Genomic DNA, 14,079 nt, shown 5'->3' with positions numbered 1-14,079 from the left:
GTCTGTAAGCACTTTACTGAAGAACTGCATCAGCAGAGTAACAAGCATTCTGTATTTTCAGTGTAATCTTTGCTCAATAGTAATCCAACAAGCTCATTATCTGTAGACTGCATGAAAAAGAAAAGATCTGAGATGATCATGAAGAAGTGACAATCAGGAAAAGCTGCTTCCCCGGATTTGGGAGAGTTAGGTCCAAAAGAACTTGTAATCTTTTTTATTATGATCACACTTTCCTTCTCTATTCCAGAGCACCGATCATTCCCATTTCTATTATAACTTCATGCAGGAGCTTCCTGTGTAGCTTATACTAACAGTAATCCCTATTCGCGATGAGCTTTTCTTTCTCTGTGTTCAAACTTGACTGTCCCTGTGTTGAAGTGGCATTAGTAGAATGAAAGGCTGCTGGAATAGTTTCTTTTCACTGAAGATCAGATTAGTGGCTTCCATCAACCTATTAGTGTCTATCCTACATACCATGCATTTTCTCACAAAAGGTGGGCAATGTGGAACAAAATGGAATGGAATACATCTAAATTATGTGAACATTTAAACGAAATAAAGACATGAGTGATCCATCTGTCACTACAGTCAACTGCAAAGCTTCCAAATTCTGATACAATCAAAGTGTAATAAATGTGCTAGAAGTCCTTTCATTTACATGAAAATGAAGTTCATTGATTGTGACCTTTGACCTTGGAATATGACATTTGTCCTCCTTTGTGTGTAAGGAAATATTTTCTTATTTTTCCTAATTCCTTGTACTACAGTTTATTTTCTTTGGACTTTGCTACCTGGAAGTCTGGCTGAAAAGGTTTTTCATTTATTCACATTATTCATCAGAGCCAGCAAAAATCACCAAGGGTTAATCTTTGTTTTGAAAAAAACAACAACATGTATGTTTGGAGGGGGAGGGGGGAAGCAAGTGAATTGGTGGACAACCCCCCCCCCCCCCAAAAAAAAAAAAAAAAAATACTTCTTATGCCAAATTTGGTGGAAGAATAAGATGAATGGCATGTTTCATAAAAGAAACAATAAATAAGTAGAAGTAAGATTTGATTACCAAAAGTGCAGAATTACGCATGCCTGAAGGCACTTGTTATATACCAAGCCAGTTTACTTTATTGAGCCTTAAACAGTTTGTGTCTCCTTATGGAGTACAGATAGTGTGCTTTTGTGTGGCAGTCCTAATAGCAGAACAGATAAACATGTACAATGTATACTAGGTTCAGCATAGGTTGATTTACTGTATACGCCGAATATTTCGCGAGGTTTTTATTTTCGCGAATTTCGCGAGTCGGATGCTATTTTTACAAAATTAAGACACGCGAAAATATTGACTCTGACCCCGATGTGAATGTTACGTACGCGTGTACATTTTTCCATTCAGTACAGGACTCCACACTCGCGAATTTAACCACTCGCGAAATCGTCAGGAATTCCCGATTTGCGAAAATATAGACTCGCAAAATATATGGCATATACAGTACATGGTTCAAATCTAGTGGCAACTTCATGAAACTTATACTTGAAGTGGTGAAATGTTTGTAGCCGTACTTGTCACAATTTACTGTGTGGCCACTATACAAGTGAAATAAAAATCTGTTTGTCCCATGTAGATGTCATAAGCATAAGGTGCTCTGTTTCAAAAAAAAAAAAAAATGGCCATTAATTCCTGTATGGTATCATATATCCTTGGATTATTTGTCTGAATGATCAATATTTCTATACAGTAAACTGACAAGGTAGTAGATCTGTCAAAGACTATAAATGCTATAAATTCTTATGGGTCCTTAGTGTGCCATCTCCTGCTGTTTAACCTAAAGAAAAGGAATTCATGGCGTGGTCAGTATCACATCTGACATCTTAGTAAACCTCTCTCGATTGCATGATATATTGAACCTGTAAATCTGCATTCATGAGACAGACAGACAAAAAAATATATATATTGTATAGTCCCCGTGAGAAACCAATATGTCCATTATGACACTTATAAGCTTCAGAATGTCTGCTCCAACCTGACAAATTGTGCCAGAGTTCAGCTAATATGAAACACCCCCTTGGCCTCTCGAAAAATAAGCAGACATGGCATTTGACTTTGGTGTAATGCCTCATGCCAACTTCTTGCCAAAATATCCACCTCCCCCTCTCGGTCTTTCTCATTTCTCACAAGATAATATATACAGTAACAAAGAGCAAGAGAGGGAGAGAGGGAGGATGGTCACAAGGTATGAGAAAGGAAGAGGGAAGAGAAGAAGATGGAAAGAGATAGAGAACAAAAGAACAAAGGACAGAAAAAGAAGGAGTGGCAGGAAAAACAAATTAAGTCTATAGTCACATGGATAATGATTAACAGATGAGATAAAAACACATCTAGAAGTGAAAACAAAAGATGATGGCAAACTTTGTTTGCTTCATTTCACTTTCTCTACATCGGCTTGTCAAATTTGGGTGAAATGTGACAATTAAGTGTGAACTGAATCACCCTTGTGCTTGCACTTGGATGATTAATTAACCCCTAGATGTCAACTCACTCAAATTTTGCAGAGCAAACTAATGAGTAATGAAATCAAACATCTCACATACCAGAGAAGAGAGGGCATCAGCTCTCCAAGACACCAACCAGAAATCAGGTTTTTGGGTTGTGGGTTAAATGCAGCTTAAGCATGATCCAAAAGACAGACAATGATCTCTAATTACACCATGTAGAATTGTGGACAGGGTAGATATTGAATAATTGTATTGTCTGATTGCAGAGAATGATTGCTGATTTCAGGGTAATGATGTGAAAATGTCCCATCGAAGTACAAAATGCTGTCAGTTATCTCATGAAGAACTGTTCCTCATGTATAATTAAGATGTATTTGTGATGTACGGTACTAGAATGTAATGGAGGAGTTAGCTGTTAGAATTGATTCAAAGTAAAGTGCATCTTTCTGTCCCCATATTGACATAAAATCCACCAGGAAGTTAGATGAGGAAAGGTGATCACAACATCATTATGTTCATACCTACAAAAAATCTTTTCAAACAAGATCAAATATCAAAATCAAATCCTTTTAGCAACCCCTAAAAGAATTTATGCTTGGCTGATGTCATTATATGGGGAGGAATTTGTCTGGAATGAAAGAATGCTTTTGCGACATTCTTTGACTGATTATAGAACAATCATACCTGTGCTCAAAACAGTTCCTCTATAACAAGAAACCCAAGTTGACCTTGAGAGCTGTATCTTTTGTCTGAATGTATTAATTACAGACTTTATTATCCACTACCATCAAAACAGCAGTGAAGGAATAATGTGATCATTTCAAATCAGTGTCTAGACAAGTTACCTTCATCATACAGCATGTCCTACAAAGTTAGTGACAGAGTTGCATTTTTTGTGCTTCTGACACGTCCAAATTTGACATTTACCTGAAATATTTATATGGGATTGTCAAATGCCTTTGTCAAAAACAGATTCAGTCTGAATAATAATTTAGTAATCTATCTGACTGTTTTTGTTGCTTTTTAAATTAGCAGGCCTATGTCACTAAAGAGGTATATGTTCATAATCTACTGTCAGATTGAAAGGATTCACACACCAATTATTTTCTTCATGTATAACAGACAGCTATCAAATTCACTTCACAGAAATGGATCAGTGATAGAAATAGGAGACAATGTCAGCCCCAGCTTTAGCTACATGGGCACACTGCATGTGGTACACTTGCGCAATAAATTTCACTGCATCAGTTTGAAAGATAATGTTACCTCTCTTATTTGACCTGCAGTGACCTTTGCACTTTGACCCCAGAGCATATCAAACCAGCAGTTATAGTACGGATTGGATTGCTGCATCTGCATGGCAAAGTTTTGTGATGTTGTTCCATTCCCTTGATCTTACCTCAAGGAAACTGTCAAACTAGCCCTTGAGGAGGGGATGAAAGAGAGGGGTTCAAGTCCAGATCATTCCTGATAAGCTCTTGGAAACTGTCTATCAAACAATATTTGAAACATATTCTATAATTTCACAAATATTGCATTCAAGAGAAAACACTACACATGATGTGAAGACAGAGTACCAGCAAGCAGCAACATATAGTCATCAGATAGTTGAGCAGAATGATTTTGTTTATGACGAGGAAAAACAAGTTTGATTGTTCTATCGTACAGTGACAGACGATCATATATCCATGTCAGAAGCTTTCAGAGCATGTTGGTTGAGAGCCAGAAAGGTGTTGATATCAGTCAAAGTTCATGGAGAAAAGAGCCTGCTTCAGAACTGACATTTGGTCTCCAAATAAGTGTTGTGGTGTGACTTAATACTTTTGGCTATTGCTTTCAATAGCCGCATTTACACTTACTAACAGCGCGATATTTAAAATCGCGATATTTGGGTTCCATTGTTTACACCTGCGCAAAGGCATGCGAAGTTTGAGCTTCACGAAACATCACGATTTTTTGGTCGGTAGTGCGCATGTGTAATTTACCTCTTTTCAACACGGTAGCTGAGTGGAAGCACGCGCTATTCTGTTCGTTTTCATTCACTGCAGTGCAGTATATTTTGTTCACAGCTAGCTGGTTGGAACGTTGAGCCAGGGTTTTTTTATCAGTACAATGCACACATAAATTTGTGTTCCTCTTGAGTGTTTACTTACGGTAAAACTATATAGCTTGCTATATTAGATCACATACGTAGTAGGTGTGTAAAACTTCATCTAAGTATGGGAAAGTTGATGAAAGCAGCATTCAGGAGGATCATGAAATTTCTCCGATATGACAAAAGTGAGATGTAGGACTTGGGTAGGACTGGTATTTCATCAGGCGACAGCAAGAACTCACCATTGTTTTACCGACACTTGTTACGTACTCCAGTATTCCACAAACAATGTATACCGAGAGCAGATGGGCACTCCCACAATCAACGCATTTCTGGGAGAACATTATTTTGTTAAGTCGTCATGGGGTTATGATACGTGGTTGGAGAACTTCAGGTTTGCTACTAGTTTTCACTACGTGTTTCATCAGGGAGAGGGAGGTGAGAGACCACGAGTCGATCAAGGATCAGCCGTTTAGACCTACCTGTACACTGTACCATGTACTAGTACTCTGGCCAGTGACCGACGTACTCTCTAGCTCTACATGTTCCAAAGAAGGATCGGGAGCGCGCGTAAACTCCCGGTGCCATTTAATACCGAAAGTCATGTGATGAAAAATCGCGATATTTCTGCAGCTTGGGTTTACACTCGCTAACTTCGCCTCAAACATCGCGATGTTTCAAAAAATCGCACTCCGGCTGGCGATTTTTCTGGCGATGTTTCGAGGGCGTTTTGGTGTAGTTGCTTAGCAACTAACACCCAAACGTCGCGATTTTTCTAAAATCGTGATTTTTCAAAGCAAGTGTAAATGGGCCTAATATTGGGCTATGTTACCAGTTACAGAATAGTGATTTCTATCACTCAAAAAGTTTTAGAGCATAAATAAAATGCAGTTGGACTGACAAAGTCCTGGGGTTTGATATTTCTTTACATGCTTGTTACTGTTGTCTATTACACCTGTTTGTATTATGTCTTATTGAAGAGTAAAATTAGAATGCATTCATGAAATACAATAGTGAGCTTATATTCTCAGTTCACAATCAAATTACTATCTTAGGTATGATAAAATAATATTCAGCATCAATTGAGGATTAATTGCTGCAGTTGTAGCTGGAATTTTGTTATTTCAAAGTAATAAACTATTTTATGGGCCATGCAACAAAGATATGTAGTTCAGTATCAGTATTAATTAGAATTTTAGCCTGATGGGTGATTAAGCTGATAAAACATCTTTGCTCATGTTATGTTTCCTGCTGTTCAGACTTATTGGACAAAAACCAATCATCACATTACCTCTCTCGTAACCATAGGCAACCCTCCCCGTGTCCAAGGGTGTGTGCATTGTAAGATGGTGGTTCTGGAAGGGTTAATTTGTTTTGACCACATGTTGAAATATTGTACAATTTTCACCACACTTGTGCTATCTTCCAAACCCACCTACCACCTGTTACTCTATATCCTGTGTGTGTATGTGTGTGTGTGTGTGTGTGTGTGTTGTATGTCTGTGTAAATGTATTATCTGCAGAAGGCTGTTTGTGCAATAGCAATTATAATACGATATCCACCAAGGTTGGTCTATTCAGTGTAAACATGGTGGGAATATTTTCATAGGGTGTTGTCAGTATCATGACTGTAGCATTGAGCGGTACCGTACTCTATTATTCTTGCACATGGGTCAAGACAGACATTGTAGGGGAAAATGTCTAATTTCAGGATGTTTATACCAGAAAAAAAATCAAATTCTAGATAAATGATAGTTCCAGAGGGTTGCGGTTTATTCTCTTCAAAGCGTGGAATTGTGTCATGAGACCATCTCATACCCGCATGCATGACTAATGACTGCATGGTTCAAATGTTATGAAAATCATTTTATAGTACAATGCTTCTTTATTATGTTATTGGGGTGAGCGTTTAGGGCAGTCACGTATGAGAAGAAAAAGAGAAACAAACGGCACTCAACTTTCTCTCTCTTGAGTTCCCATATTTATCTGTGGCTGTTGTTGTGTCTTCTTTCACAATATAAATCTCATAGTGGCTTTGATGACATTATTCCCACAGCATGCCAGTCTGAAAGCAGATATTTGTTCATTGATCTCCACTGTTATCATGTTGATGTCTAGATCATTGTTTGTGCGTGAAAATCATGTACAACACTCTTCTCTCAAAATGTCTGAAGTAGATAACACAGATATACCAACACATGGATAATGTAGTCAGGCTTGGAAAGGATGCAAAAACTAAGTTGTAAGATTGATGGGAAGAAAGTTCATTGTAATTTTTGTAAAGAGTTTTGATATTAGGTGTTATATTGAGGTGTGATTAACATTTTTTTTTCATGAAACTTTCATGAATTGGCACTGGCATTTGATTCATTGTGTAGACAAAATCTTTATCGTGTACATTTTACTTTTGCAAATATTGGCTTCTCCTGAAATTCACAATTGTTTTCATGCACATGAAAATGTGTGGTTTTGCTGTTTACAGAACTTTGTTTTAGACTTCAATATCTAGATACACAGCATACACAGATACAGGATGGTTCTCATGGTGTACAAATTGATCTGCTTCCTCCTGTACGATTTCATCGTTTTCCACAATCTAAAAGTCCCACAGTGAATGATCATAATGAGCCATGTATAGCAATGGACCATCTACCACCAAATTGGGTAGATAATTACTGCATGTACTAGCCTGTGGTGACGATGACAGATGGCTGTGTGAGAATGCCACCTATATATGCTATTGAGTGATTTACTGCTGGTAGAGGCAGTGGGTTGCCAGGGAAAATTAAACCATGGAGCTACGGGTTAAACATCTCGTGCTTGCCAACTCCATGTTTTAATAATGACTGCCTCTCCGTCTTAATACTAACAACACAAGTTTGAATTTGGGAAAAGAATACAGCGACTGCATTTTATGTTGTGAAAATGGTACCATAAAGTGGAATTCAAGCATATAATTCAAGCTTGAGCCATGGTGGTTGCTATGGATACCAGCAGATCAGTAGTGACAGTGGCCAGGTCACAGACTGAAGATGCAGGCTCGATAAGGATATAGAAGACTTTCCTTTGAGAGGCAAAGACATGGAGAACAGAGCAGAAGGAGGAGAGAGAGAACATAAATGAAACATATATAGAAGTTGTTGGGGGTTTTTTTTCCAAAGGAAATAGAAAATGAGACTGATTGGTGTGCTGCTTGAAGAGGATAGTAATAGCAAATACTGTAGATAGTTTGCACAATTTTTACTTCAGATAATGTGTATACTTATCAATTATGACATGTTAGTGCGAATGAGAGCAGAGAAACTTTGTGGTAAACTACATCCTTTTTCATTTCTATCGTGATTCATGCCTGACAGAATTTTGTCTATTTCTCATTTTCTTTATTCTTTTGAAATACTGTATCATCTCATATTCTGTAGCTTCCATGGTATCGTGTAGACTATTCACTTCGGAGAGATCAAATGAAGAGCATAATTGTCATGAGAATCAATTTATGATATTTCATTAGTGATGGGATGCAGATATATCGTGACCTTGTGTGACTAATTTTCATTGCTGCAATACATCTTCTTCATAGCTGAGGCTGGCCTGGTGGTGAAAAATACTTGCTGCGTTAAAAGAATAAATTAATAAATAAAATAGAAATTACGTTTCAAGGTTCCACTGATAAATTATTTTCCGAAACCCTTCAAGTGTAATGTCAATGGGAATATTTTGTGTCATTCGTCAGTCTTTTCCCAAATTACCAAGGTTGTAAGACTGCCAACAGTTTTGGGTCAGGACACATCAGATTTCATTTCTTCATAGATTGAGTGAGGGCAGGTTGTAAGGAGGCTCTGAGGAAAATCCCAAATGTTTTGCACAAAGCTAGATTTGGAGAGGTGCTTTATAGATTAGTCTTTGTCCAGGCTTTGCTTGACAACAGTGTAAATTGCAGTGGGACTTTGAGCCATGAAATGAGTAGAAAATGCCTTGAAGGTTATTTGAGTTTTGGAGTTCTCGGTTTCTATGGCCACACAGGCTGTGTCAACACACAGCCTACTTAATGTAACTCTGTCACTGCCTTTTCTATCTGATCATATTTCATCTGTTATTTTCCTGGTGATTTCAATTAAACTTGTGCTGCAGAGTTGACCAAATGCTTTTAATTTGGATAGGACTACGCGTGGACACACTTTCAGTGCAGATAGATGTACGAGGGAGGTGAGACGAAACTTCTCACCTCCCTGCATGGATGTACATACACTGTGGCATATGTTTTCCATATTGTGTATGAAGCCTTCTTTGATGTGTGTAGAAAGAGGACCTGTTCTTGAAGCCTTTTGGTCATAGTATGTGTACATAATAATGCTGAAAGTCAAGTTCATTGATTACATTGAAGAATGCACAGATTTTCTATCATTGAGAGTGAGCCAAACCAGTAACACGTTACACAGTTACAAATCACTCATTTCTCCATGAGAAAGAGGTATGAAGACACAACATTTGAATGCATCAGTGTCCCCTGTAAACAAACAACAAACAAACAAACAAACACAACGACAGAGTGAAGGAACCACCCATTTGCAATTATCCCAAATGACCTGGGGGAACAGGGAGATAGTGTAAAGGGCAACCTACACTTCACTTTCCATTTTAATTGTTGCCAGTGGGCAGGAAAAACAGTCCCCAAACTAAGGGTAGAGGATAAACTGGGTCTGTCTTGGATTTCATGGCAATGTAAAAACGTGAGGACAATATCTTAGCTCTGGGTTGCCCATGGCGACACATTCCTATATCCTCTGTAGTAAGAAACCAGGCAGTAATCTGTGATCGTGTTTGTTTGTGTGTGAGTGTGTGTGTGTGTGTGTCTGCATGCAAACGAATCTTGCAGATTGATATGATGCGTTAGAGATTGGAGTCAGATTACACTAGTTATTATTGTTTTTATACTCTGTGATTTGCAATCCTTACACATGTGCCTCAGAAGTCCACAGCCGTGACTTGGAGAAGCCTGATGATTCAAACGAGCACCAAATTTGCACGTATCGTCTAAATATTGCATTCTCTGAGGAAAAGGCATTAGGACGTTGGACGTGATAAAGCGGGTTTGACAGGCTGAGAAATCTCGCTCTGATCACAGAGTCCCATCAGACTCAGTCCTCTGTGTAGCAGGAGGGGCATCCTGCAAGAGAAAGGGGTTCCTACAGGTGGCAACCATCACTTACCTCATCATGGTGGTCTGGAGAAGAAATGGTTTAATTCTTGCGTGAAGGCAAAACTGATGTCATAACATATCACAACTTTCAATACACATTAGCATATTGCATTTTTTGTCAATAAAACAGACTCTCATAAACACCAAGCGAAAAAGAAGGTACTAGCCTGGGATTTGAACCCATGGTACCTCCTGCTTGCCAGGGTTCATGGTGATTACAGATCAAGAATAATGATCTCATTCATAGAGATTAACCCATTGAGGACGAGTCCCAAGTATACTCGGGAAAGCGTCTATGGGAAATGCGTGTTGTAGCAAAATCAAAATGTCCTCAATGGGTTAATAGCAAAAGAAAAACAAACAAACAAACAAACAAAAACGACAACAACAAATAAAAACTTTGTAACTGCCTTCTCTCCACAAAAACAAATTCCCTTCATTTCTAAAACATATTTTTTTTTCTTTACTTCTTCCATGACAACTAGCAAGTGCAACATGTAGTAAAAGAAAGAAATGGAAATAAGAGGAATACTATCAGTCTTCTAGGTACCCTAAAAGTGGATTTCCTTAATAAATGAAATCTAGCACTTGTATTCAATTCTTAATGCCATCTTCAGTCAGAAATGTGCCTGAAACCAAAAGTACCGGAAAAAACCCTACAAAATGAAAGTTAACTGACTTTTATTGAGATGAGTATATTGTAGTTGCATCCATTTTGGTGTTTTCTTGCACACATCAGTGCCCATAGTTAATTGCCTCAGTCACGGCCATGAGAAAGGCCTGCAAACCCAATTCATAGCTTAATGTAGCATGACAAATTGATATTCAGGGCAGCATTATTCAGTCTGTGATTGTTCTTCTTCCTGCTGGCTTAAGAACAGTACATGGACGTCGAAGGTCAAAGGAAGTATCTCTTCATCATTAGGTGCTTCCACGAAATATGAGACAAATAGGAAATGACAGTTAATCCAGTATTATACAATAGTCAATTTTACATGAAGACAAGCAGTCACCGGTGAATCACGAGTATATTTATATATATGTATGCAAATATGTGTGTATGTATTTTGATACATGTTTGGGGATGATGCTGTCATAAAATACGTATGGAGAAAATTTCAGAAATATTTGTTCGTTGTGTTCGACCATTGTGAACAGTTAACAGCCAGTGAAGACAATTCTGCTTCCTTTGTTTAGTACACTTAATTGCCACAGTGAGATGCAAGCCCGGGAGGTGAGCCAAAGGTTTATTTTTTTGTTTTCCTATTTTTCTCTTTGCCATTGCAGGCTGCAAGCAAGTAGACTGCATGAACCTTCCTGTAGAGCCAGCCACCTGTGACTCCAACGACTTCCTGCAGCAACGAATAAACTTGCGGCATCTTGACATGTCAGACTGTCCCAAGCTGGACGATAACGGTCTGCGGACTATCGCCACAAACTGCCCGGCCCTGGTGAACCTCTACCTCCGGCGATGCGTCGGAGTGACCGATATTGGTGTGCAATATGTGACAACACAGTGCTTGATGCTGAAGGAGGTGTCCCTCAGTGACTGCCCACACATTACAGACTGTGCCCTGCGAGAGCTGGCCAGGCTGGAGGACCACCTGCGCTACCTCAGTGTGGCCAAGTGCGAGCTAGTGACGGACATGGGTGTGTACTCTGTGGCCAAAGTCTGCTACAAACTCCGCTATCTGAATGTTCGCGGATGCCCTCTTGTGTCGGACAAATCGCTGGAATCGCTAGCGCGGGGCTGCCCAAGGTTGCGATCCTTGGACGTTGGGAAGTGTCCACTTGTGACTGACCAGGGATTGGTGTCTGTGGCCACCAATTGTCAGAGCTTGAGGAAGCTGAGTCTCAAGGGCTGCCTACATGTGACTGACCATGTCATTGAGGTCCTGGCCCAAGTCTGCCCGGACCTCCAGCAGCTCAACATCCAGGACTGCGATGAGGTGTCCAGAGAGGCCTACAGACTCCTCAAGCGCTGCTGTCGCCATTGCATCATTGAGCACACCAACCCTGCCTTCTACTGATAGGTCCTGGTCATTATCAGTAACCAACCCACCTCCCTTGACAGCCTAGTCTCAAACTCTGCTCACAAAGTGTCAAAGTTCAGAGATCTAACAATATGCAAAAAATCACACACCTTTATGTCTGATCAATACATTTTTTTTTTAAATCTCAAAGGTGTTTTGAAAAGTATTTTAATTTGTTTTCTAGAGGATCTTCTTTCCCTGTGGACAAGGCTGCAGTAGTCTTTAAACGGACAACACTCTTCCAAAATTGATACGTTTTGATTGTCCCATGAAATTGTTGGTTTGCCCACCATGATCTTTTAAAGTAGAAAGATGTTCATCCCTTCTGTGGAGTCTGCCTACATGGAAAGGTTTATATTGTAAGTTAGAAGCAAATTTGCACTAATGTGTTAAAACATAAACAAGAATTTAAGTACACAGATGTATTTTTTGTAGTCAAAATTATACTTTTCAGAAGATAAAGTACTGACTATGCATTACAACTTTGAACTTACAACACATAAAATCTCAGAAATATTTTGAAGAATTTGTTGAGAGACTTCAAGATTAATACATGTCATTTACTTTGAATAAAAGAGTCAGTAGCTAGGGTATTTTCCTGAATCCCCACTTTTGATGAAGTATTTTTCTAGTTAAACACAGCTCTGAAACCCTGTCAGCAAAATATTTGGAAGAGTATATGGTTAAAATGAACAACTCTCTGTGCGTGAAGAAAAGTTGGAGCAGAATATTGTGAAAGTTGTGTATTTCTAATCACTTACATGATCCTGGTCAGAACAAATCATGAATAATCTCCATTTCTAAGCTGTCATGTTTTCATATATTCCTGTGGTACTGTAATGATTACTAAACAATTGGATTAAGTTGTATAATTATTGTTATTAGTCTGTCACTATCTTTAACATCAGCAGATTTGTCTAGAAATGATGAATTGTGACTAATCTGTGTTTGCATCATTCCAGCATTTTGTTCAATAATTCATCAGAAAGTTTATGGAAACTTTGTGTTTTTTATGTGTACATGTTTGCTGTAAATATATTTAATGGTGCTTGCCTTCTATACCAAATATATGGTATGAAATACTATACCAAATATATGGTATGAAATACCAGTATGATCTGTTGGAAAAGGAAGAGAAAAGAAGAAAATGTGATTATCATGCGGTGTGGTAATATCTATTTTATCTTTGATCAATATGTCATTGGTGATATATGTACATTGCATTTTATGTGCCCAGGTGTTTTGCTTACATGTGTGGCGTGTACCCCAAACATTATAATGCCTGTATGTGGTAGTGTAGTAATTTTCAACAAATTGTGCCCATTCTGTGGATGATATCAGACATAAAAATCGCTGAGATGTATTACTGGCAAAATGTCTGTAGCTCAATGTGGAAAAGAACTTGATAACTACCAATGATGTGCCATTGTTCATGATTACACATAATGTCTGGTTTCTAAGAACCAAGTGCACAGAATGTCCTCTCATGACCTTTCTGTATTTTTCAACTGTTCAGGGTCCATTTCCATCTTGTTTTTTATGTTTCTGTGAGATTCTGGATTCTCTGCCTTCATTGCATTAGTGCATTTTTATTAATGGGAAGATGAGAGAAAACAAAATTCGTCATTTGCATTTCTGACTATTAGGGAGAAGAGATGTGACCCTGTCACAACTTTCACAAATGAATTCCCACACACTCTGCCACACCCACCACCATTTGCACAATTGTTAAAAGTTAAAAGTTAAAAGAGTTAAAAGTTTCTATATCAAACTGTGTGATATGAACCCATTATGTGTTATCTCTGACTAAGAAGTTTGTCTTATAGTCCTGTACCCCTTCTTATAAACACTAGTAACTGCTGTTGATATTTGGTGAGTACACAGTAATTGCAAACTAGTCTGTCCATTGGTTCTCTGTATATGCAGCATATGGCTTTAAAATTTACAGGCAAAGAAAATGGTTTGCTATTTTGCTCATTTGAGAAGCACATGCTGCCAAACTTATCTTGTTTGAGGACATGATGGGATGGGAGCTTCCTAAAATGTTGAGAGATATCCTTTTGGAAGTTCAGGTTAATGTAATTCTCAAATTACTGAGAAACAATGTATCTCTGAGTGAAATGTTCTTGCACTCCTGTACTACCTACTCAGTATCATGCTTTTGGGCTTTCTTCAAAATGGTTTCATCACTTGCTCTTATACCAGGCTGTGAAATGGAAGGGGTTTATAAAAGGCTGAAGTGCTCACAAGTTTTGCTGGTGATCCTT

General features: G+C 38.4%; 1 protein-coding gene across 3 annotated transcripts in view; it reads left to right on the top strand.

Moving 5' to 3' along the window:
- LOC140237716 (uncharacterized) overlaps positions 1-12,049 on the top strand; it is a 75,654-nt gene extending 63,605 nt beyond the window's left edge. For all 3 annotated transcript variants that reach the window (XM_072317636.1, XM_072317639.1, XM_072317637.1), the window contains one exon: positions 11,067-12,049. In XM_072317636.1, the coding sequence (XP_072173737.1) occupies positions 11,067-11,809 (743 nt within the window). In that variant the 3' untranslated portion in view covers positions 11,810-12,049. The remainder of the gene's footprint in view (positions 1-11,066) is intronic.
- Positions 12,050-14,079: the final 2,030 nt, after the last annotated feature.

Source organism: Diadema setosum, chromosome 14 (assembly GCF_964275005.1).
Source record: "Diadema setosum chromosome 14, eeDiaSeto1, whole genome shotgun sequence".
NCBI lineage: Eukaryota > Metazoa > Echinodermata > Echinoidea > Diadematoida > Diadematidae > Diadema > Diadema setosum.
Note: the sequence above shows the minus strand (reverse complement) of the source record. Positions and strands in the feature narration are given on the sequence as shown.